General features: G+C 33.8%; 2 protein-coding genes and 1 long non-coding RNA gene across 3 annotated transcripts; all 3 read right to left on the reverse strand.

Moving 5' to 3' along the window:
* Positions 1-517: 517 nt before the first annotated feature.
* Positions 518-1,774, reverse strand: LOC128041193 (uncharacterized). The gene is made up of 2 exons (XR_008195857.1): positions 1,200-1,774; positions 518-844 (listed from the first exon to the last, which is right to left on the reverse strand). It is a non-coding gene; the product is annotated as an uncharacterized LOC128041193 (long non-coding RNA).
* Positions 1,775-16,125: 14,351 nt separating this feature from the next.
* LOC128031945 (probable long-chain-alcohol O-fatty-acyltransferase 5) lies at positions 16,126-17,341 on the reverse strand. Its single transcript, XM_012588460.2, has one exon. It carries the CDS (start codon positions 17,266-17,268, stop codon positions 16,249-16,251), a length of 1,020 nt encoding a protein of 339 aa, XP_012443914.2. The 5' UTR covers positions 17,269-17,341; the 3' UTR covers positions 16,126-16,248.
* A 2,355-nt stretch (positions 17,342-19,696) lies between these two features.
* On the reverse strand, positions 19,697-20,943 carry LOC105768506 (probable long-chain-alcohol O-fatty-acyltransferase 5). The gene has a single exon (XM_012588459.2). The coding sequence runs from the start codon at positions 20,877-20,879 to the stop codon at positions 19,860-19,862; it is 1,020 nt and encodes a 339-aa protein (XP_012443913.1). The 5' UTR covers positions 20,880-20,943; the 3' UTR covers positions 19,697-19,859.
* Positions 20,944-27,114: the final 6,171 nt, after the last annotated feature.

Consider the following 27,114-nt stretch of genomic DNA (forward strand, 5'->3'; position numbering starts at 1 on the left):
GGGTTCTAATATTTAAAGTTTATAATATGTTAATTACGTAGATTATGTAATTTATACAGTATGAAAATTAAATAAATTATACCATAATGTAAGCATTAAAAATATGTTAAGTTTTTTATGTTTAGAAATTTAATAAAAGAAAAATAAAAGATATATATATTTCAAAAATATAAAATGAAATAGGTTAGCCTAAACAGGCTTGAGCGAATCATTTACAAATATGAGTTACTTTAGGTAAAATTTGAGGTCTATATTTCTAAGTAGAGTAATTGGTGTCATTAGGTGTAAATGGAGCTCAAGCTCGATTTATGATAAAAATCAAATAGTTTGAGCAAACTTGATTATACTATATTAAAGTTCATTGATGTAACGAAAAAAATTCTTGGTTTTCATGTAACTTCTAACTCGATAATTTATACTTGATTTGAGCTCGAGTAATACTAATTAAAAAATTTTCCCTCAATTTCGATTAAAATCAAGTTAACTTAAAATTTTAAAAATTACTCAATTTACACGATTTTTAATATAATCTGATTTTTATATTTTTATAATACAACGAGCAAAGAGGGACAGCTGTACAAGTCCAAATTTGCCCGGGGCCCATTAACCTAAAATACCCCAGCCTAACAAGCTAAAATTAAACCCAAAAACAACAGACCCAAAATGACCCAATAATAAAAAAACCCTAACAGCCCAAAATGGCCCAAACCTAAACTATTTTCAGCAAAAAAAAGAAAGAAAAAACCCTAGGCGCCGTACCTAGGGCCTTCAGGTCTCCTCTGCCGCACGTCCCATCGGCCACCCCCACCTGCATCTGACCCGCGCCGCACGTCTCCGTCAATGCCTGCAAACACGAAAAGAAACAGAGACAGAAAATAGAAGAAGCAATATAGACAATAGGTCTTTTGATTTTTCTTTACTTTTCTCTTTGGCTATATAAAAGCCAAGCACAGATCTGTAAAAGGGGGGGGGGGGGCTAAATCACTGTAATGGGGGATTTTTCTTTTTCTTTTCCTTCGGCTAAGGCCGAATACACTGTAAAAGGTTTTTTTTTTACGAGATTTAAGAAAAAAAAAAAGTTTTTGAAGGTTTTTTCCCTTAGATTCGCATCTTTTTTTTGTCCATCTTTTATTTTTATTTATTTATTTTAGATACTAATAATATAAAATAAAAGAGGAAAAGAGGAGAAGAGACCTTACCTGCGCCGTGCCGGAGGGAGGGGAGACGGGCGGTCTCTCTTTGCTTTTCTCGGGTACGGGCTCATTTCTCGCGGGATTCGGCCTCGAATCCGTGTCCTAGAGGCGACAGGCTCCAAAAGGGACCAAAAAGGTCCGATTTTGTGCCTCCGACGACCGTGTGCGGTGGCCGACGGACGGCGGCCTGATGACCGGGGACGGCCGGACCATGGCCGGATTTGGGGATTTGAGAGAGAGCTCCAAAACTCTGTTTTTTTTTTAAAGAAAGGGGGTTGAATCTGTTTTTTTAGGGGTTTTTTTTTATATTTATACCAAATGAAAAACGACGCCGTTTCACCTAGGGGTCTCAGCGCCAAAACGGCGCCGTATTGCATGACCCGTACCTGACCCGACCCATTACCCGGAGGGTCCCCCTGTTTTCGTTGGAAGGGCTAATTGCACCTTTAGCCCTTCCGCTTTTTTTAATGTTTTTTAGTTAGGTACTTTTATATTTTTTATTTTTACCCAGTTATTTTATTGCGATTTCAATTCGGTCCACTCTGGAACGATATCGTTTTGAGGAAAAAGGAAAATTCCCATTCTGGTCCTCCCGTATTGTGCGCGCGTTCAGTTTGGTCCTCCCCTTTTATTTTACTTTCGATTTTGCCCCGAATATTTGTCTTAGAATTCAAATTAGTCTTTTTTCGTTATTTTGTTTTTTTATTAATTAACTCAGTTTTTTTTAATTTATTTATTTATTTCTCACTATTATATTATTATATTAGGCTATTATTTGTGTATCATTGCTGTTATTATATTTCTATTTTATTTATTATTTAAGTTTAAATATCTTTTAATTTCGTATTATTATTATTATTATTATCATAATTATTATTATTACTATTATTTGCTCATTTGTGCCATTTAATTTTAGATTTAATTATATATATGCATATACATCTTTGATTTAAAATATATCCTTATTTATATTTTATATACACTTTATACTATATATATATATATATACGTGCATTTTTTATAATATATATACACATGTACATATTTTTTAAACTTGTTTATATGTATGTGTTATATATATATGCATATATGCATGCTTATATTTTTTATATACTTTATAATTTATACACACCTATATATCTACACATATGTTACTTTCATAGATATATATATGCCTATGTATATTCTTTATATTTTAAAATACACCTCTTCTTTACACAAATAGTTTATTTTTATATTTTATAATTCACACATATACATATGTTTTTTATACTTTATAATTCTAACATACGTACATATATATATATATATATTTATAATTTTATTCATTACTATTGTTTCATTTGGTGTTCATTTATATATTTATTTATATGCTCATTATTAGTATTATTTACTTAAGTGCTTTAGTTTATTTGTTCATTTACTTTTATTTGTGTATATATTATTGATTTCTTTTTATTATATATTTGCCATCTTATTTATTTATCTTTTCTTATTTTGCTTGTATTATTTTATTTGCATTATCATCATTATTATTATTTTACATTCATTTTTTACCCGGATTCGTCAAAATACAGAAAATTTCAAAATAAAAATAATATTCGATATTTAGGATCTTCGAGAGAATCAAGTCCTAACATATTAGGTTCCGATTTCCTTCGTTGAATCTAAATAATCGAAGCTATATTTTTATAAAACATCACTAAAAGCTTGTTATTGGGAACTCCATATGCCGTGTCCTAATGCATTAGATATGATAAGTTATTTTCTCAAGACGAGGATTTTTCTTATAAATGCAATATTCAATGTTTAACATTTTGAGAAATTATACACTAACGTATTGGGTAACGTATTGGGTTGCAATTCTTTTACATGGCTTAAATAATTGGATATCATTTTAAATTTTACTGCGTAAGTTTTTTAGACAAGCTCATTTCGGAAGAGGTAAAATATTGTGCCCTAACTCATTAGATGTGACATTTTTTCTTTCTGAAATAAGAGAGTCTTAACGAGTAACTTGATTTATATAAGTTTTAAAATAAAGGATCGTATTTTAAATCTCTTCAAAGTTTTCGATTTTCGACACTAAGACATTAAGTAATCAACTAGGTACCAATTTTAGGCGAATCAAGGGTGCTAATCCTTTTATATTTACATAAACTTTTATATTTAATAATTTTAAAATACATATATGCATATTTTTCCATATTTTCATAATTATATATATATACATGTTTATATTTACATAACCTCTTATATTTAATATCCTTAAAACATATATATATACATATATATATATTTCATATTTTATTATTTTATGTATATACATACATATAGTCCTCTTTATGTACATACACATGTCCACATTTTATAATTTTCATCTATTTTCCTTTTTTTTATGTTCATTAATTTATGTATTTATTTATATGTCCATTTTATGCTTTAGTTTATTTATTTGTTATGGTATATACATGATTTTTATTTATTTATTCAATTTTGCTCATATTATTTTTGTTCACATTATCATATTTATTATTCCATTATGCATATTATAACACCATACTTCAAAAAGGAAAAATTTTCTAAATGATGCAATATTTAGCGTTTGGAAATTCGAGGAAACGTGCACTAATGTGCTGGGTTTCGATTTTTTCTCGTTCAACCAAATAGCTAAATATCCTTTTAAAAATTTTAAAATAAGGCAATGTTTTGCGTTTGGAAATTCGAGAAAATGTGCCCTAATATGCTAGGTTTCGATTTTTCTCGTTCAACTAAATGGCCAAATATCCTTCCAAAAATTTCAAATAAGGCAATGTTTTGCTTTTGGAAATTTGAGGAACGTGCCCTAATGTGCTGGGTTTCGATTTCTCGTTTAACCAAATAGCCAAATATCCTCTTGAATTTCAATCCATATCATCCGAGTTTTTTTAGGATCGTAATTTAAATTTCTCTAAAGTTTTCAGTTTTTCGACACTTAGATATTAAGTAATCAATTAGGTACCAATTTTAGGCGTATCGGGGGTGCTAATCCTTCCTCGTGTGTAACCGACTCCCGAACCCGTTTTTCTAAATTTCGTGAACCAAAATCGTTGTTTTAATAAAATTAAATCGTTTATTAAAAACAACCACTTTTCAAGGTGATCCAATCACACCTTATCAAAAAAAAAAGGATTGGTGGCGACTCCCGTTTTTATTTTCATTTTTTAAAACCCAAGTCGACCTTGTTTTCATCAAAAAAATGGTGTTAACAGCTTGGTGACTCCACTGGGGACCCAAAATAAGAAAGTCAAGCCACGAGTTGATTACTTTTTGTCTTTTTTGTCGAAAATTAAAAATTTGGTTTAAATTTACGATCCTTTCATTGCATTTCATTCGTCTTTATTATAATTTCCATTATTGTGGTTTATGATTGCTGTGTTAGCTTAAATTTTGGCATCTTTCTGCACATTACAGTGCATGACCTTTGGTCACACCCTTTTAAGTGGGAGTGAGAAGCTACTCCTTCGTGAGGTTTTCACTTCCGTGCATGATAGTGGATCGCTTTCGGGATACATTCGTACCTATGTCTTCGTGAGATTTTCATCTCCGTGCAGCCATAGGGAAATGTATTCCCCTGAACCGAACTCGGTCTATATGAGCCTATAATGGGTGAAGATCGAGGAATCTGCTGGTTCGGGTACCCTTACTTTAGAGCCAAACCTCATGTAGTGAACCTTAGGAGCCCACCCTAGGTAGAACCACTTCGAACCCTTAGTATTCACCCAAATAGGTGTTCTATTTATTCTTGCTTGCTCTTGCTTTGTACTAACCTGTTTTTTTTGTTATGATTGTATTGCATTTTCATCATAAAAAGGTGTTGATTCACGTTCGGTTGTTAAATAGAGAGCTTGTCATAAGGAAATTGGTTACTTGATAAAGTGGATAATAATACTTTTGTCTGAATATATTCCGAGAAAACACAATAAGAGAAGGGTGATAGTTTAATGGAGGACTACACGACCATTGCTCTGTTGCCCGAGAATTCAAGATGATAAAGATTATTCGAGAGCTGCTGAACTTTCTTAAAGAGAAGCCAACGAGCGTCATGAGGGTAAGTGATTAACGAGTCGCGGCCCGGATCAAGCAAAAAAGAGATAGAAGAGACGTCCATTTTGAAGAGTTCGTGAGATTTATCTTACGCGCGGATGAAGAAAAGGATCGTTGTCTTAGAATATACGGGCAAGGCTGTATATATATCCGTTTTATGTAAATAGACTTGTTTTCTAGTAAAGTTGTTCTAATAAGAATTGAACCAAGAATCAACGTCTCTTTTTGCGTTCATTTCACGCATTTACATTATATAACATCATGTGCATTAAGGACTATTAAAAGACTCTAATTGAATAAAATTGTTTCAGTTAACCTGGAAAACTGACACATTTACGGAACTCGAGCGAAATCAAAGAACATGGATCAAAGATCAGAAAAGCTTGAACAACTCTGAAAAGATATGCAAGATCAGATACAAGAGCGATTGGAAAGAATTCAGCAAGATATGACAGAAAAGATGCGGAAGTCCCAGAACGACATGATGGCACAGTTAACGCAGCTGTTGAGAGGAGGAAATGACAAGGGAAAAGACCCTGTAGTTAATGTTGAATAAGGAAATAATGATGACCCCTTTACCGTCCAGGCTTCACCCCTCCGCACGCGCATACTCAAGCTGAGCTGAACCCACATAAATCCTCCGTTACAATCAGACCCCAGCAATTTCAGGACGGGTCCTTCAATGCCAATGAACTTTCAAGTAGAAGTAGGTCCTAATCCTGGAGAGAATCCTACTAATCCCATGGTTCCTGATCTCGACGACGTAGTAGAAATGGAGAAAGCAAAAGTGGATCTGCCAAAACAATTAGAAGACCGGTGTAAATGACTAGAGGAGAAGTTTAAAGTAGTGGAAAATGCTGATTACCATCGAGGAATGGACGCTAAAGATTTGAGCTTGGTACCCGATTTGGTCATCCCTCCTAAATTTAAAATGCCAGAGTTTGAGAAGTATAACGTGACAAGTTGTCCCGAAGCTCATATCACTATATTCTGTCGAAGAATGACCGGATACATCAACAATGATCAACTACTGATTCACTGCTTCCAGGATAGTTTGATCGGGTCAGCAGCTAGATGGTACAATCAATTGAGTCGGGCCAACATCCACTCATGGAAGGATTTGGCACAGGCCTTTATAAAACAGTACGGACATGTGATGGATGTAGCACCCGATCAAATTGTATTGCAAAACATGGAAAAGAAGCCTAATGAGAGCTTCCGACAGTATGCTCAGAGATGGAAGGAGGTAGCAGCGCAAGTTCAACCACCACTTTTAGAGAAAGAGATAACCATGCTTTTTATCGATACTTTGAAAGCTCCATTTCTCAATCACATGTTGGGCAGTGCCACTATGAGCTTTTCAGACATAGTGATGTCCGGAGAAATGATAGAGAATGCCATAAGATGCGGCAAGATAGAAGTGGGAGAAAGCGCCCAGAGGTCAGCTCCAAGGAAGAAAGAGCACGAGATAAATAATGCAAGCGTGTTTAACAAGGGCTATTCTAAACCAATCACGGTGGGACAAGCAAGAGCAGTAACCACTAATCATCAAGGTTCTTCAAGGCAGGAAACCAATCCTAGGCCAAATAAAGAAAGACCCCAATTGACACTCATCCCGATGACATATAGAGAGCTGTATCAGAGGCTATTTGATGCGCATGTGGTATCTCCATTTTATTCAGAGCCCGTACAACCTCTGTACTCCAAATGGTACGGTGCAAATGCCCAATGTGACTACCATGTAGGAATTACGGGGCACTCAATAGAAAATTGCATCACCTTCAAAAAGCTAGTTGAAAAACTCATCAACATAGGTATTGTCAAGTTAGGTGACTCATCTACTGTAGAAAATCTGCTACCCAATCATGATTGACAATAAGGTGAATGCGATGTAGGAAGAAATGTTGAGAAGTTTTCACATTAGTGTCATGCATGAAGACAACTGAAAAGAGGCCTTGTTAGATATCCACCCTTATAAACCTAGGAGTGTTCTAAGCAATTGAACTGCGGAAGAAACCCCTGTAGTATTTAGGGCTTGTTTAGAATAATATTCTGAACAACCTTGTTGCTTTTAGCCTAGAGGTAATAAGAACTCTTTTGTGAAATAGGCTCATGTCTGAACGTCGTTATTTTAATGGAATTGCATCTTTGTGATCTTTTTGAACCAATATTCTTTCATTTCTTATGAACAACTATGATTATTCTTTTATTCTTTCTTCTAAATCATTATTGCATTCATAATCATATTGTACATAACTTCATATATTCTTTGTATATTCTTTTGTACCTACAATAGGTCCCTGAATATCAAAGACATGAGTGACGCTGCTACAGACTCAGAATCTCATTTTGAGCGAGACATGTGTTTAGAGGAATCTCACGACTTTGAAGATGACATAGATTGTAGCCTATCTCAAGACTTATTGAGGATGGTAGAACAAGATGAAAAACAGATCCTACCTTATAAAGAATCATTAGAATCCACAACTTCTTCCTATGTGGGGCATGAATGTCATTGAGCCGATCTTACCAAAAATTTCTGGTGGTCAACAATTCATCTTTGCAGCCATCGATTACTTCACTAAGTAGGTTGAAGCTGCTTCATATGCTAGTGTCACGAAGTCGATAGTCAGCAAATCTTTAAAAATCATATGGAATGTCAAAAATGATCATATTTGACAATGCACTAAATTTGAACAAGGGCACGATATCAGAAGTTGATAGTCTGTTTGAGATTAACATCATGTCGTCTCAAAGTAAATAGTATATTAGAGGTAAAAAAACTCTTCCGGGGCAATGTCGTTCTCTTGGGCCTACCACGGTTTTGCCTATTAAAGACGAGATTCTTTCTCTCTAAGTTTTTAGACCCAATCCTGATCGATGAGGAATATTCAAAGTAATCCATCATGGTCAAATGCGCCAAAAGTAAATGATGCGAGCTCACAAAAAGTTCGCCCAAGAGAATCCCATGAGAAGGACTTGGTATCGAAGAAGATCCTTCCCACACAAAAAGAACTTCATGCCAAGCTGAAAAAACCTTAAATAGAATGCTTTATCTGGAAAAGCGTCAGTCTTGATCAGAGGGGATAACAAGGACATGCCTAATCCTAAGAGTTAAGATTCAAAAAAAAAGAAAAAAGAAGAAAAAAAGAAGAGAAAAGAAAAAGAAAAAAGGAGAGGCCAAGGTAAAAACCCGCAAAGGGCGCCTTGAGACCAAAGGGGACTTGAGTTGAAAACCCAAAAATGGCGACTCAAATTTTGGATCAAATTGGGGCATGAGGCGATCAGAGCAGCTCAAATTTTGATCAGATCGGGGCATATGGTGATCTTGTTATACCTGAATCAATAGGAAAGAGTAGGCGACATCTTGGGGCAGCGACAAAGTCCTATAGATCTCCTAAACACATGTCAAACTCAGAATGATCTTTCAAAGAGTTTGTACAGAGAAGTTCAAGCTACGATATCTGGGGCATCTAGTCCTCATACTATTTATATTGAATTTTTTATTCTTGGAATACTTCTTTCTTTTTCAAGATACATGTTCCAATCAATTCCTCTTTTTATTCTTGCTATCCTTGATAATTTATTCATTTCGAGCTATGCTCTCAAATCAATTCTATTTTATCTATCGTTATGATCTGTTGCAAGCATGTTGCATTAGAGTAATGATTAATGGACTAATAATACTTTCACAATGGAAGTTTTGCATATTACTCTAGAAGTTTCTAAATAATATAGAAACCTGAAATGGGACTATTGTTTAGAAAACACCAAGTTTAAAGGGTGAAATATCTAAGAAGGAAGAATCTAAGTTAAAGACTATCCTTTCGGATTTTGTTGTCCAAACATTAATGGAACAAAATGACAAGAGACCAGAGCTTCAATGAACAAACAAGTGATGTTTACCAAGCAATAAGAAAAGGTCTTCTGGGAGAAAAAAATTCTTCATTGTGCATAAAATTTTGGTATGACACCCTTGGAATGGTGTAGGAGACCAAGGAGTTTCAGATCCTGTATCCCCGATTTACAGTGGGAGAGATTTGAGAAGGAGCTAGATCTTATACTCCTAAATTACAGTAGGAGGAGGATGGTTTTGAATTTTATGTCCCAAATTAAGGTAGGCTTAACTTTGAAAATCGCAATGAATTGAACTCTAAAGATTACAGCGGGGGCAATTTGATCAAGTAAGATATGAACATTATCAACCGGACAAGATAGCATTCTGACGCGTTGGCAATAAAGCCTTATTGAGCAATGGGCCATAACAACTCAAACATGGAAAGATCATTTTCATTTTGCATTCATGCATACACTTTTAGCCAGGATATTTTGATTCATTTCGATCATAATCACTAGGCATAAATAAGTTCATATAGGTTATGTTCCCCAAAGAACAGATCAACGAAGATGGCAAGTCTTGCTTTCCTGAGTTGACAGCGAAACAGATCGAAGAAACCATAGATTGCAATTTAAAAGATTAAAGCCACAATGGCGAATCTTACTTCTCAGGCAATGCAACGGAATAGATTGAAGCAACGACGGTGAATATCGCTTCCCTGACATTGTAATTTAAAAGATTGAAGCCACAACGGTGAATCTTACTTCCCAGGCGATGCAGCGGAACAGATTGAAACTACGACGGCGAATCTCGTTTCCCCAACATTACAATTTAAAAGATTGAAGCCACAACGGTGAATCTTACTTCCAGACGATGCAGCGGAACAGATTGAAGCTACAACGACGAATCTTGCTTCCCCGACATTGTAATTTAAAAGATTGAAGTCACAATGGCGAATCTTACTTCCAGGCGATGCTGCGGAACAGATTGAAGCTACAACGGCGAATCTTGCTTCCCCGACATTGTAATTTAAAAGATTGAAGCTATAACGGTGAATCTTACTTCCAGGCGATGCAGCGGAACAGATTGAAGCTACAACGGCGAATCTTGCTTCCCCGACATTGCAATTTAAAAGATTGAAGCCACAACGACGAATCTTACTTCCAGGCGATACAGTGGAACAGATTGAAGCTACGATGGCGAATCTTCCTTCCTCGACATTGCAATTTAAAAGATTGAAGTCACAACAGCGAATCTTACTTCCAGGTGATGTAGCAGAACAGATTGAAGCTACAATGACGAATTTTGCTTCCCCGACATTACAATTTAAAAGATTGAAGCCACAACGGTGAATCTTACTTTCCCAAGCGGTGCAGTGGAACAGATTGAAGCTATGACGGCAAATCTTCCTTCCTCGACATTGCAATTAAAAAGATTGAAGCCACAACGGTGAATCTTACTTTCCAGGCGATGCAGCGGAACAAATTGAAGCTACGACGGCGAATCTTGCTTCCCCGACATTGCAATTTAAAAGATTGAGGCCACAACGACGAATCTTACTTCCCGGCGATGCAGCAGAACAGATTGAAGCTACAACGGCGAATCTTGCTTCCCCGACATTGCAATTTAAAAAATTGAAGCCACAACGGCGAATCTTACTTTCCCAAGCGGTGCAGTGGAACAGATTGAAGCTACGACGGCGAATCTTACTTCCCCGACATTGTGGTTAAATAGATTGAAGCTACAACAGCGAATCTTACTTCCCTGGCGGTGAAATGAAATAGATTGAATCTACGACGACGAATCTAATTTCTCCGACATCGCAGTTAAATAGAATGGAGATGGCAGACCTTATCTCTCTAAAGTTGCAGTAGAGCAGATCGCATCCAGTCCTATCTCCCTAAACAGTCCAATCTCCCTGGTTGGCAGTGTAATAGATTGAATATTTCAGATCTTGCCTCCCTAAGCAGTAGTGGAGCAGATCAAGTAATGACAGATTTTACCTCCATGTGATTACAATGGAGTACATTGAAGTCAGTAATTCTATCTCCCTGGTTAGCAGTGGAATAGATTGAAGATTGTAGATTTTGTATCCCTAAGCAGTAGTGGAGCAGATCAAAGATGGTGAATCTTATCTTCCTAAGGTAGTAGGGAAGTAAATTTAAACCACAAACCTCGCTCCCTGAAGTTACAACAGAGTGGATTGAAGCTACAAGTCGTATCTTTCTGAAGTGTAATGGAGTGGATCGACGCGACAAGACACAGTGGATCAAAATAAAGCTACTTAAAGAGAAACGACAAGAGAAGTCAAGACTCGGCGAGGCTGGGCAAAATTGGTCTTTTTATGTCTTTGCTCTGTTCTCGTTACACGACAACGAGCAAAGAGGGGCAGCTGTAAAGCCCAATATTTGCCCAGCCCAAATTAACCGACTTAGACTAAACCCAAAGCCGAATGGCCCACTTACAACACCCAAAGCCCAAACAGAACCAAGCCCAATTAACCCTCAACCCAAACCTGAAGCCCAACTGACATAACCCTAGCCCAAAAGAAAATACATCAGAAACAAATCAAACCCTAGGTGCGCCGCACGTAAGGTCCCTAGTTCTGCCACCGCCGCCTGCAGCCACCTGCCCACTTGCCACCACCACGGTCACGTCGCTGAATTGCCACTTGCGCCTGCAAGATCAGAAAGAAGCGACAGAAAGCAAAAAATGGGAATAAAAAATATGTAAAAAAATGGCTATATAAAAGCCATTCAAAATTGTAAAAAAGGGGAGGGGGGAGAGAACCGATCTGGAGGTTTTGTAAAAAAGGAGTCTCTTCCTCGTTTTTTTTACAAGCATTACTTAGAAATAAAAAGAACAAAAAGAAACAGATTTAAAACAAAACATTCAATGTGACTTTTCATTTTTTTTCCTTTTCAATACGTACTTAGTTATTTTATTTTATTTTATTTTTCTCTCTCTTAACAACAATATATATTAGTACAAGAGTATTTAAATAAAAAAATAAAATTTTACCTTTTTTGGCGGTCCTGTTTGTCGGTTTCTGGGCTCTGGCCGGAGGAGGGGAGAAAGTTTCTGGTTTTTTTTTTGGAAGAAACGAAAAAATGAAAATTTTGAAAGAAAATTGGCTTAAATAGCCGAACAAAACGGCGCCGTTTTGATGGGGTCAGGAAAGCCCCAAAACGACGTCGTTTTGGGCTCCTGACCCGAGACCCGACCCGCCTACCCCAGGGGATCCGCGTGTTTTGACTGAAGGGCTAATTGCACGTTTAGCCCTTCTGCTTTTTAATGTTTTTTAAATTAGGTTCTTTTAATTTCTTTAAATTTTACCCAGAAATTTATTGTGTTTTCAATTTAGTCCCTATTGGAACTCTGCGTTTTGCAAGAATGGGATTATCTTCCTTTTGCCCCTCCTAGTTTTTCAGCGCGTTTGATGTGGCCCTTCCTCTTTTATTTATTTCATATTTGACCCCAAATTTTGTTTTAAAATTTCAATTCGGTCCTTTTTCGTTATTTTGGTTATTTTATTAATAAATCTATTATGGTTATTATTTTTTATTTCCTCATTTACATATATACATATTTGCAATTTCCAATTTTGCTATATATATGTGTGCATGCGTGCATTTTTATATTATACATACATATTTCTATAATTTATTTTTATATATATATATATATATGCTTATATATATTTTATATTTTATAATTTTATATACATTTTGTATACATATACGTGCATATACATATTTACATAAACTTTTATATTTAATAATTTTAAAATACATATATGCATATTTTTCCATATTTTCATAATTATATATATATATACATGTATATATTTACATAACCTCTTATATTTAATATCCTTAAAACATATATATATACATATATATATATTTTTCATATTTTATTATTTTATGTATATACATACATATAGTTCCCTTTATGTACATACACATGTCCACATTTTATAATTTTCATCTATTTTCCTTTTTTTTATGTTCATTTATGTATTTATTTATATGTCCATTTTTATGCTTTAGTTTATTTATTTGTTATGGTATATACATGATTTTTATTTATTTATTCGTTTTTGCTCATATTATTTTTGTTCACATTATCATATTTATTATTCCATTATGCATATTAACACCATACTTCAAAAAGGAAAAATTTTCTAAATGAGGCAATATTTAGCGTTTGGAAATTCGAGGAAACGTGCCTTAATGTGCTGGGTTTCGATTTTTTCTCGTTCAACCAAATAGCTAAATATCCTTTTAAAAATTTCAAAATAAGGCAATGTTTTGCGTTTGAAAATTCGAGAAAACGTGCCCTAATGTGCTGGGTTTCAATTTTTCTCGTTTAACCAAATAGCCAAATATCCTTCCAAAAATTTCAAATAAGGCAATGTTTTGCGTTTGGAAATTTGAGGAACGTGCCCTAATGTGCTGAGTTTCGATTTCTCGTTTAACCAAATAGCCAAATATCCTCTTGAATTTCAATCCATGTCATCCGAGTTTTTTTAGGATCGTATTTTAAATCTCTATAAAGTTTTTAGTTTTTCGTCACTAAGACATTAAGTAATCAACTAGGTACCAATTTTGGGCGTATCGGGGGTGCTAATCCTTCCTCTTGCGTAACCGACTCCCGAAACTGTTTTTCTGAATTTCGTGGACCAAAATCGTTATTTTAATAAAATTAAATCGTTTATTAAAAACAACCACTTTTCAAGGTGATCCAATCACACCTTATAAAAAAAAGGATTGGTGGCGACTCCCGTTTTTATTTTCATTTTTCAAAACCAAGTCGACCCCGTTTTCATCAAAAAAATGGTGTCAACAGTATCAATGTAAGTTCTATGGTTGAAATTCTGTGAATGTTACTCTCACTTGTAACACCCCTAAATTAATTTGAACATTTGTTCGATAAATTTTATCAATAATTAAGTTTTCATATTTGTGGTTTAGTGCTCTGTTTATGTGTTTGAGATCGGGGGTTTGAGTATTTCTTTTTGAAATTTCTCTGTTTATTTTAACTTAACCTTTACCTTTGAACTCTCGACTTATATTTATTTCTACGCTAATTTATGTAAAAAATGAGCTTGTTGTTTTGATGGTTAGGCCTCTATAAACTTCCTAGTCTTGTGTTTGAATCTTTGTGCGTGCGTTAATGAAATATTTTTATGCTACTTGTAAAAGCTTGTTAGCTTTTTTTTAGTTTAGTTTGTATTGTTTAGAAGTTCTTTTTTATTTTCTCTTTCTTTTTCTTCACTTCACTTCACGTTTTCCTTTTCTTCTTTCTTTCTTTTATTTTTGTCCTCTTTTTTGTTTCTACTTGCTTTCATTGACTGCTATCAGGTTTAATTGGAAATTTTAAGTTTTTCGTTGCGTCAATTGAAAGGTTATTGTGTAAGTTTTGTTGTCTCGCGAAATTTCTTTGTTTGCTTTGAAGTTAAAAATGACTGTTGTTTGTTTGAATCTATGTTAATTGTGTGATTGGGGATTTTTTTAGGCGAAGGACTTGTGGGAGCGGTTACTCCAACGCACTGATTTCATAACTCGTTGTTACGTACGAGGTAACGGGTGTCTTTCGAGTTGGGGTTCTATGTCAAATTTTTCGACATAAGTTTGGGTGGTGCGCTAATCTTAGCGTTGCGTTGCGAATATTTGCTTAATTGCCTTTTGGATTACTGCTTTTAGGTTTTGAACTTCTTCCGGGTGCTTCTACATTGAAACCGTACCAGGTGTGTACTGAAAATCTGATTTTCTGCGATTTTTTAATGCCAGAAAACATGACTGTCGACGTCACATGGCCGTGTGGCTGACTGTGTAACTCACTATTAATGAGTTAGAGGCACACGGGCGTGTGTAAAGCCCTAAAAATAAGTCTAGTAATTTCAAGTAAGTTTACCGGGTTTCGAGTGAAAATTAAGAGTTAATCGGGTTTATTAGTAAATTTTTAGTTAGCTTAATTTCATTTAAAAATCGGGAAATAATATTTTGGAAAATTAAAATATTTTTAGAAAAATTAATTTTATAATTTTAAATAATTTTTGGGTAAAATAAATGTTTTGGGTCAAATTAGAATTGAAAAATAAATTAAAATAGGGGTTTAATTTAGAGAATTTAAAATATTAATTACATAGGACCGTTTTGCAAAATAAGGGAAATATTTGAGTGGTTCTATGGCAAATTACCCATATTTTTAGAATTTTGGAGGGAAATGATTATTTAGTAAAACAAAGGAATTGTGAGAGTGCCTCATGGGAATTTCTCCAATTTTTGGAAATTAGGTCGGGGTTCTTCAGTTCAAAAACGTTGCAGCCTCCTCACTTCACACACAATTCTCACCCAATTTCTAAGTATTTCTCTCGTTTTCCTTTTTCATTTTCGAAGTGCACATATCAAATATTAGATCTCATCTTTTATTCTCTCAAAATTCTCCGGAAAAAATTTCCAAAGTTGAGAAAAAAAACTCATCTGAGTTCTTCAAAGGTCTTGATCCAATGTTCAATATTAGTGATTCCAGATCGATTGAAGGTATTTTCTCAACTCTAAATTTATTCTAAGATTGACAGCAAGGCGAGTTCACGGACTTTGCTCGCAGAGTGAGCTCACAGACTTAGCTCGCAAGGCAAAGCCAAGGACCTAACTCATAACGTAAGGCCACAGATCCAACTCGTAGGGACCTAGGGAATTAAGGCCACTGTCTCAGCTCGCATACACCTAGGGAGTTAGCAAAAAGGGCCACGTGCTCCGTAGGCTACCCAGACACGTGTCTAGCAGGTACGGAGCCCGCACAAAATGTTAGTCCTAAGAATAGAAAAAATCAAGTGCTCTATAGACGCGTGCCTAGCAAACCTAGAGTTCGCAGAGAATGTCATTACTAGAGGCAGAGGAGTCTAGACAAAATAGTGAGGCCCTATCATAAACTGTAATAGCATCTGTAATAATATGTATAAATACTCAACCGCTCCTATTAATAACACACAAACAAATATTACTCCATAAATCAAAATTTTATTTCAATTGAAAATTTTTTTATTTGCAGTACGAAATCAATTCTCAATTAAATCCAAACGAAGATATTTAAAAAAAATGACTTTTTAAAATTAAAATATATTCAAAATGGAAGCAAACCCTTTAAAAGATCCATCAACTTGCAGTACTCTCCTATGGTCTTCTCATCTACGCCATTCCTCAACAACTGCGGGAAAAACAACCAAACGGCAGTCACCGCCACAAATCCCAAAGCTGACGCCCCGGAAACCACCGGGTGCAACCTCATTTTCTCAGGCACCACCTTCTTCACCACCACTTCCGCCGCCATCGCAACCCCGTGTAAGATGAAAAACCATGTCACCTCCCAAGTAGGAGCCACACGAGTCAAGTAATAATAAATCAATTCATGCATCAAGCCGGAGACGACGAACACGGCGATGATCGCCTGCAAAGAAGCCCACCTTGATCCGACCAAACGAGTAGAAATACGGCGTATGGGGTAATATACGGTTGGTCGTAGAATACTAGTAACCATAAGGTTCCATCTACGACCCCAAAAATCTTGTAAAGAGGTAGTTAAGTAGGGTTCATTGAACTGTGGCTCGATCTCGAGCCCAAACATGGCTCGAGCCGGGATTGCGGCCAAGGCTAGGGTGAGCTCAAGCTCAATGTAGGTATGGACACAGTACATTGCTAGAACTACATTTTTATGGAGATTTTGTTTGTAGCTATAACAATGGTAAAGCAAAGCTAATATTAGAACTTTTATAGCAAACAAGATTGATCTTTGGGGTGGTTTAGATTTGTTTTGAGATGGGGTTTTTTGTTTAGGTTTAATGGGAAGAGACGCTAAGGAAATGAAGTGAAAAAGGTTGGACGGTGGTGGTGAGAGCGGTGGTTGGTCGAAACAAAAGAGGAGGAGCTTGAAATTAGCTAACCAAGAGAGGAAGAAGGCGGTGATGCCAACGAGATGAACGGAGGAGACGGTGAGAGGTAGGTAAAGGAAGAAGATGAAGATTGGAGTTAAAGAAAAAAGCTTGAAAATGCCTTTGGGGAGCTTTGATGATATGTAGAAACAATAACAAAGGGAAATTATAGCTGAAATCCATACCTTGATGAGATTGTGAAGTTCGTTCTCCATTTCTTGATCTTTGGATCTTTGATGGAAATGTAGTTGACTTTACTTAGATCGAGAACCATGGTCATAATATGTTAATAGGTAATTGTAATTTTCAAAATTTTGGAATTTAGTCCATATATTTTAATTCCCAAGGATTTAATCTTTATATTTTTGAATTTCAAAATTCAAGTTCAAGTATCACTTCGATAATGTTAATAAACATTAACTTTATCCATTATTTTAAAGTGGTTTGACAAATAATATAAATTTAAAGACTAATGAAGGACTAAAATAAATTTTTTTATAAAGTTAAAAGGTAAAAAATTGTCATTATACCTTACTTATTTTTTAGATCTAAAGTCAGTGCTCTCACTTAATTTTATAATGTTGTCCTTCAGCAAAAAAGTAAATACGAAGTTGAGCAATAATAATAACACGTGAGGGACTGTGGAAGTGGGTGCTGTCTTTAGGACAAATCTATATCTATATATTCAAAGCACTGTCCTCCTGCCGTCAAGTGGTAAGTCGACTGCTCTTTTTTTTTTAAATGAAAAATTTTGTTTACTTTTGAAATTTAATCTATATATTTTAACTTTTTAATATAATTTAGTTTTTATATTTTTATAATATTTTTAATTATTTTAAATAGTTGATATAATTTATTTTTCAGTTAAAATATTATGTGGTTATATATAATTTGAATACACTATAAGTCTTAGAGACAGGTACCCGATGTTCTATTTCTTTTAGATTTGTGTCGCTTTTTTTTTTTTTACATTAGAACACAATGGCTAAATTTCAATTTTAGCTTCTAGACTATGCTAAAACTTGAGAGCCTCTATCCCGACGATGTAACGCCCCCTCGCCCTGACGACGCAAATGCCACGTCACGACGTGGCGACGTGCACCTCATGTTTTTTGGTTTTCTTCTCCTAGTTAAACGTTGTTTTTAGTTTTCTACTTAAACTATGATTAACCTACGGTTATTCTAGTCATATATGCTACGAATTTTAGTCTATAAATAGGCATTAGTTACTCTAGGTTACATACAAAAGAAATATTTAGATTGAGAGAATTCAGTTACTTGTTTTGAAGGGTTTATTTTTTTGAGGCTTTGAGATTTCCTTTGATTCTCTCCATCTTTTGTACTCTCTTTATTATAGTGAAATCTCTTTTTGTCTTTGTTTTTTTATCCTCTTTTGATGAGCTTTTTCACGTACATTTTACATGTTCGATCCTGTCGTTTTTACTTTATTCACTTGTTCATTGCATATAGGGTCCATTTCCCTACACTGTTCTCGTAGTTAATTTATCACTACGGAAGAAGTCAGAGATTTGAGGTTGTTTTTGAATCTCTGTAACTGACTTATCAATTGGAGGAGAGAGAATCTATTGTTTGAGATCAGTTCAAAGTCGGAGTCAAAAACACACCTAAGGCTAGAGTTTTCATTTTATCGGTTTATTAAGTTTTAATTTTGTTTTACTTATTTCTACTTTGCTTTTATTTTTATTTAATTTTTGTGATTTATTTTATATTCCAATTTAATCCCCTCAATTTTGTATAGGTTGGCATGAGTCGTGGACACGAAAATTGCCTGGGATGCGCTATTGTTATAAAGAGATATAGATTCAGGTAAATCAATCTCTGTGGAATCAACCCTACTCTCTATACTATAAATTTAATTTCAGTTTTAGACATAAAAAATTCGTGTTGGACATATTTCTAAACAGAGATATAAGATATGATCCAACCTGCTCAAAGCCAAATATAAGGAGGACAAACAGACAAAACTTTGACAATTCACATGTTGTGTTGTGTTTTAATTATCTTTTTATAGCCTATAGTCTAGATTATGGGGAAGTCACCAAATATTGCATGGCCCGTTTTCTTATACGAAACCATGGTTTCTACATCCTGGAAACCAAACATCAAACCGACATTTTCGAAATTCAAATTTTAAAATTTCAATACTAATCATATGATAATTATTAAATTTGGTAAGTTTTGTTATTTTTAAAATTTAATGTGGTAAGTAAATATATTATCATCTGTGTAATAATATGATAACTTGTTATTTCCATATATTACTCACTAAAAATACATGCAATGGCTTAACGATTATCACTTGCTTCAAGATTGAAATTTTAAAGTTCAAAAAATATAGGGACTTAAAATCTTCCACTTGAAGAATATGGAATAAATCTATAACTTTACGTAAAGTGCAAGACTATTAATTGAATTTAATCGAACAAATTTTAGCTGCTATTATGTGGGTTATGACTAAATGTCAAAATTCAAAAATATAATACTAAAATTAATTAAAGTAAAGTATAAAGACTATATCCATAATTTTGACAAAATACTAAGATTAATAGCAGAATTTACCTTTTTAATGAAATAAAAATATAACCATGAAAACATTCTTCATAGAACTTTGTTGTTTAAGTCAGACTCAGAGAGTTATGTACTTTCTACTCAAGTTCTCGTGATTGTCCTACAAACTGTATTCACATGTCTTCTTTTATATATATATATGTATGTATATATGGGTAGACTATGCTAGTAGTTAACCAAATATTAATATTTTTTTTTTCTAAAATTACAATGATATTCAAAATGGAAGCAAACCCTTTATCAGATCCATCAACTTGGAGTACTCTCCAATGTTCTTCTCATCTACACCATTCCTCACTAACTGCGGGAGAAACAACCAAACGGCAGTCACCGCCACAAATCCCAAAGCCAACGCCCCGGAAACCACCGGGTATAACCTCATTTTATCAGGCACCACCTTCTTCACCACAACTTCCGCCACCACCGCAACCCCATGTAAGATGAAAAACCGTGCCACCTCCCAAGTAGGAGCCACACGAGTCATGTAATAAAAAATCAATTCATGCATCAAGCCGGAGACGACGAACACGGCGACGACCGCCGGCAACGAAGACCACCTTGATCCGAGCAAACGAGTAGAAATACGGCGTATGGGGTAATATACGGTTGGTCGTAGAATACTAGTAACCATAAGGTTCCATCTACGACCCCAAAAATCTTGTAAAGAGGTAGCCAAGTAGGGTTCATTGAACTGTGGCTCGATCTCGAACCCAAACATGGCTCGAGCAAGGGTTGCGGCCAAGGCTAGGGCGAGCTCAAGCTCAATGTAGATGCGGACACAGAACATTACTAGAACTACATTTTTATGGAGATTTTGTTTGTGGCCATAACAATGATAAAGCAAAGCTAATATTAAAACTTTTATAGCAAACAAGATTGATCTTTGGGGTTGTTGAGATTTGTTTTGAGATGGGGTTTTTTGTTTAGATTTAATGGGAAGAGAAGCTAAGGAAATGAAATGAAGAAGGTTGGACGGCGGTGGTGAGAGAGGTGGTTGGTCGAAACAAAGGAGGAGGAGCTTGAAATTAGCTAACCAAGAGAGGAAGAAGGGGGTGATGCCGGCGAGATAGGCGGTGGAGATGGTGAGAGGGAGGTAAAGGAAGAAGATGAAGATTGGGGTTAAAGAAATAAGCTTGAAAATGCCTTTGGGGAGCTTTGATGATATGTAGTAACAATAACAAAGGGAAATTATAGCTAAAATCCATACCTTGATGAAGTTGTAATGTTCAATCTCCATAGGTTGATCTTTGGATCTTTGATGAAAATGAAGTTTAATGTTTAATATTGATAAGGAATGTGATTGCGTTTTCTTAGATAAGTGCATAGACACGTTCAAAATTTAATGTGTATTTAATTGAAGGTTGTAGATAGGTGTATTGCCCCAATCATATCATAATGAATTTAAGATATTAAGTGGGTATTTTTTATTTTAAAATATCAAATCAATGAATTTAATCGTGTTAACAACTAGGTTTGAATTTTTAAATTTGAAAATTAAGGGATTAAATTTCTAAAAATAAAAATATAAAGACTAAATTTCAAATGTACGAAAACTACAAAGACAGAGTATATTCTAATATTCAAATATTTACTCTATAATTTAGCTTAAAAAATAATTAACCTAATGCGAAGTGTGGCAACAACTAGACTTGTTATATTTTAAAGGAAACAAATAAGAGAAAGCCAGTTTGACCTTTTCATAATAGTTACCTTGCTGTTGGTTACTTTGAACAACTGAACTAGCTTGGTACTAAAACTCTTAGTAGTTGTAATTTTCAGGTTGATTACATGCATATCGCACCAATTGTTGGTACAAAATGTTGGCTTAGTGGTAGATGATGATTCATATACATCACTGTGGAGAGCCGTTGGTGGTGGGTCTGAGAATTTCAGAGATTGATAAAAAGGCTTCTTGAAGGGTTTTAACAAAGTTTATAGGTAAAAAGGGATATTCTAATTGTATTTGGGTAAGGGAAACGATTATAAAATTCATAACCTTTGAAATAGGCTCCTTGGAGGGAATTTGGAAGCTTGGTCATGATGCATCTTTTTGCACGTTGATAATGTGATTAATCAACATGTTTTTAGTGATTTATTGTAATTAATTTTGGACATGGATGCTACTAATTCGGTACTTTTTTTTTTACTATTTTCTATATTAGTACAATGCAAGTTTGAAATGTTAGAGTATAAGTTGCTTTCAAGGTTATGCACTTGGTAATCGTTAGTTGTCATGCTGGTCTCGTAATTAATTTATCACTAAGGAAGAATTTGGAGATTTGAGATTGTTCCTCGATCTCTATAACTAATTTATCATTTGGAGAGAATCCATTATCCGGGATCAGTTCAAAGTTGAAGTCAAAATTGTGCCTAAGGCTAGATTTTGCATTTTATCGGTTTATTCATTTTTTATTTAATTTTTTGTGATTTATTTTATATTCTGATTTAATCCCCCATCTATTTTGTATAGATTGGCATGAGTCATGGGCACGAAAACTATCTGCGAAGCATTTTGGTTATAAAGAGATACAGATTCAAACAGATTAGTCCTTGTGGGATCGACTCTACTCTTTATACTATAAATTTAATTTTGGTTTTAGGTGTAAGAATTTATTTTTGGTGAATTTGGCACCTATCATAGGTGTGTTTGGATGTAATGAAACAAGTTGGTAGTGTGGCTTGCCTCTTTTACACTTTTCAAACATGCATGAGACAGATATTTAGCAAAGGATTAATGTTTTACTATGTTGGTGAGCTTCCACATATAGATGTTGGTGAAATGTTAAAGATGAAATTCTCCTATTTTCCATTGGTCAAAGAGGTTGACTTGACAAGATCCATTAGGCAAGATGACACATATAACAATTACGAATATATGAAAACAAAAAAATGAAAAGACGAAGAACAAAAATTCATCGAGACATATCTTATTTACACTTCGCAACTTTACAATTTTTCATATGATGTTTTAACTCAAAAGTATCATTATTTTTGAGGAGGGGCCGACTCTTTCGGGAGAAGTCTTCAAAGTGTCGTATGTTGAACAGCCGACCTGATCCCCCCAACAACAGAAGCTATTGTCCCCTTGTCGAGGTTTTGTCCTTAGCCTTCATGAAGAGCCATGTACGGTTCATGGAGGGGGCACCTCGAGAGATAGGTACTTGCAAGACTTGGGAAAAATGTCAGTATGGGGCGTGTGAATAATAGTGGAGGTACTTGGGTGCGTCGCGATTCAAACCACCAACCAAGGCTTAAAGACAACATGTTTGCAAACATGGTACTCTTCATTTTTTTTTAAAACCTCGACACAGGGACTATATTGATTTTTGGGGGTTTGGGTTGACTGTCAGAGGACGACACTTTAAAAACTTCTTACAAAGGAACCGATTCTCCCCTTAACAATTATGATGACTATAACAGCCCGATTTTCAATGGTATTGGAAAAGCGATTTGAAACCTCATTTTCGTAAAACAGTGTTTGTAAATATTAATATTTAATATTTATGAAGCTATTATAGTAATATATTAAAGTTTGGTTTAGTAATTTTGTTGAATTGATAGCTAATTAAGGTTCAATGACTAAATTGTAAGAGTTTATCGCTAAAGGTTTTTAATTGGTCAAAAATTTAGGGACGTAAATTGCATTTACTAAAAGGTCTAAAGAGGTAATTTAACCAATTTAAAATAAGAAATAGTGGCATATGATGACATTCCCACTATCTTTGATTAATAGTTAATTAATTAAACTTAAATTAATTAAACTTAATTAACTCATCTTTAATTTAAACAAATTAAAAGGAAAGTCATCATCTTTTATTCATCTTTCTCTCTTGGTCGAATCTTGGAGGAGAGAAACCTAAGGAAACATTTCACATTTGACTTCAAAATTGGTATGTGTAATTAAATCATTTTCTTGTAATTTTATGTTTTTGAGGCCATGAAAGATTGATTTAGCTAGCTCATGTATCAATTTGTAAAACTGTTAAAATTTTTAAAAGTTTTCATTGATAATTTCTTAAATAAATTAGTGTTAAATTGATAGGCTTCAAGCTTAGATGTGAAAAAGGATAAGATTGTAAAGTTTAAATTGTTAGTTTTGTCAAAAAGGATTAAAGTGTAAAAATTGAATATTTGATGTGAAGTTTTTTTAACAATAGATAGTAGAGGGTCCTAAAAGGATATGAGTGAGATCGATTTTGAAATCTAAGCTCAAAATTGAAAGTTATGGCAATTTCGATTTTAGGGTCTAAATTGAATAAAATGTAAAACTTTAGGGGCATTTAGAAAATGAAATTGAACTGGTACATGCATATAATAGAATGTTATAACATTTTTAGTATTGATAAATTGAATTGAATAATTGTATAGATCGAGAATTGAACCAAATCAAGATAATTGGGAAAAGAAAAATTATCGATTAGTCCTTATGAAACTTACTAGGTAAGTTCATATGAAACTTACTAAATTATCTTTTGAATTGTATTTTTTCTATTGTATGTTTATATTTAAGTGAAATTGTGGAAATTGGCTTATTTGGCTATTTATGGACTAAATTGTAAAACATGAAAATGTTGGCTATACGAAAGGGTACAAAGTACCGATATGAATGTTACATGTTTATAGGATTTGTATGAAATATGCATTTTGATATAAGACTTGAAATGATACGATTAAGATAATGATGCTAGTGTGAACTTAGTAAAAGCTTAGAATACGTATGACATGTCATTAGGGTCAAATATGGAATCGGTCAGGGATTTACATGGTTATATGAGATCCAACATTTTTTTCTCGATTTATATGTATCGTTGGTTTAGCCTGGACTAGTAACCACAATACGATGTCAGCTTGTCTGAGCAATTTCATAAATATCAGCTTTTTTTCAGAAACCCTGATCAATGTCAACTTGTGTGAGCAATATAGTCACGTTTATCCGAAATGGTAACCTAACGGAAATGAAATCATTGTAATGATACAAATGTGGATTGAATTTTACATGTTTTCAAATTGAATATGAATTCTTTTGTACATGTTTCAAATTGAGTTGTGGTAAATTAATTTTGTGTAAAGTTCTTGATATGAAAATGGACTAATCTATTCATTGTATATGATATTATGTGTTAGCTATTTCAAGATATGTCAAATGATGCCATATTGAATGACAATGTATTTAAATTTTTAGTTTGTTGTAATATCAAGGTAAGTTAAATTTCATATGAACTTACTAAGCATTATGTTACTTTTTGTTTTCCTTGTAGATCATTACCTTGCAGAACATATCAAGTAGATCGCTTTGGATCTCACATTATCCTGTTTTTGAATCAGTAGCTTTTCGATCATTTTAAGTTCGGAATTGTGGATGTATATAGGCGTTTTGTATATGTTAACTTTCAATGTTGGACATAGCTTAAAACCTTCCTAATGCATGATTTTGACAATGTTAATGTCTAGTTGAAATGGCATGTTTTGGTAAATGTGTTTGAATTAGGTTTGGAAATTAAAATCGCATGTTTGAACATGGATTAGCATAGATACTAAATTGGTATTTGAATGGCTAGTTGGTTGGATGGATGATTTATAATTGAATGAGTTGAATTGGTATGTTTTGTGTTAATTTGAACTTATATTGAATTGATTGATTGGAAATGGTTAAATGACTTGTTTTGGTATGTTTTTGGTATGGTTTGATTCAAGTAAAGATGGGCGATTTGTTCAGTAAATTGAATAGGTTGTTTGGAAGCATTAAATAGGTACCGAATGGTTCATTTTTCTTAAAAACAGGTTCCACATCACGATTATGGTTCTCGACATCGCAACATTGGAAATTCAGAGAGTCTCGTTGCAACATATTGAGGTGCCCATGTCGCGATGAGGAAACACTGAAGTCACGACGACGGTTAATTTTTAAAACTTTACAATTTGGTCCTATTTCGTGCTCGGGTCAGTAAAAGAGCTTTAGTAAGCTCGATTAAGGCTCGAGTTTAATTGATTAACATAATGTAAATGTGTTTAGCACTTAATTACATGTTTGATTGATGTTTACTGTATAATTTACTATAGTTACTTCGACAACGAATGTGACATACTATAACTCGAACCCGACAATCAAATCGGGCTAAAAGTGTTACAATAACTATTGAATGCCATTGGTAGTCTCATTTTTTTAAAAAAAGACATCTATAATTAATATTCATGTTCCACGTATATTTAAACATAGATATAAGATTTGCTTTCTCAAAAATTTGTTTTATTCCAATCTGGTCAAAGCCAACAAAAGTGTTTGATAGAAACGAGAAGGACAAACAGACAAACTTTGTGTTGTGTTTTAATGATAGTCACTAAATATGGCGTGGCCCGTTTTCTTATACGGAACCATAGTTTCTACATCCTGGAAATGGAACATCAAGCCGACATTTTTAAGGTTAATTTCTGCTATTTATCCTTAATTTTTGCGAAATTTATATATTTAATCTCTATATTTTAATTTAATCATTTTTAGTCATTAAACTTTTCAAATTTTAAAGTTTCAATACTAACCGAACGGTAACTATTAAATTCAGTAAGTTTTGCTATTTTAAAAATCTGAGGTGGTAAACATATTATCATATGTGTAATAACATGTCAGTTGATTATTTCTGCATATTACTAACTAAAAATCCATGCAATGAATTAACGATTGTCATTTGCTTCAAGATTGAAATTTTAAAACTCGAAAAATACAGGGACTTAAAATGATCCACTTGAAGAATATGGATTAAATCTGTAACTTTAAGTATAGTACAGGACTATTAATTGAATTTAACTGCTATTATTTGGGTTATGACTAAATTTTAAAATTCAAAAATATAGGACAAAAATTGATCAAATTAAAGTATAAAAATTAAATCCATAATTTTGACAAAACATTGAGATTAATAGCAGAATTTGCCTTTTTAATGAAATAAAAATATAACCATGGAAATATTCTTCATAGAACTTTGTTGTTCAATTCAGACTCAGAGAGTTTTGTACTTTCTACTCAAGTTCTCTCATGATTATCCTACAAGCTGTATTCACATGTCTTGTTTTATATATATATATATATATGGGTAAACTATACTAGTAGTCACCCAATTATTAATAAATTTTTTAATCACACAATTATGAAAAGTTATAAATTAAATGATCATCTAGCTATTAGTAAATTTCTTTTTAGTCACACAACTATGAAAAATTACAAAATAATTATTAAACTATTCAATTTTGTCATTTTTGGTCCCCAGCTGGCTACCATAAAAATAGAAATACCCAAAACTCCAAGATAGTTAGGTGACCAAAAAAGAAATTTACTAATAGTTGGAAGACCATTTTATAATTTTTCATTGTTGAGTGACAAAAGAAAATTAACTAATAATTGGGTGAATATTAAATAGTTTACCTCAAAACCCTTGCTATAATTTAAGTGCAGGTGTGTTACTTAGCATTGTGTTTGA

The sequence above is a fragment of the Gossypium raimondii genome, chromosome 5 (genome assembly GCF_025698545.1).
Source record: "Gossypium raimondii isolate GPD5lz chromosome 5, ASM2569854v1, whole genome shotgun sequence".
Lineage (NCBI taxonomy): Eukaryota > Viridiplantae > Streptophyta > Magnoliopsida > Malvales > Malvaceae > Gossypium > Gossypium raimondii.

Coding starts and splice junctions, on each gene's coding strand:
- LOC105768506 (XM_012588459.2), bottom strand. CDS start 20,879: ATGGAGATTGAACATTACAACTTCATCAAGGTATGGATTTTAGCTATA.
- LOC128031945 (XM_012588460.2), bottom strand. CDS start 17,268: ATGGAGAACGAACTTCACAATCTCATCAAGGTATGGATTTCAGCTATA.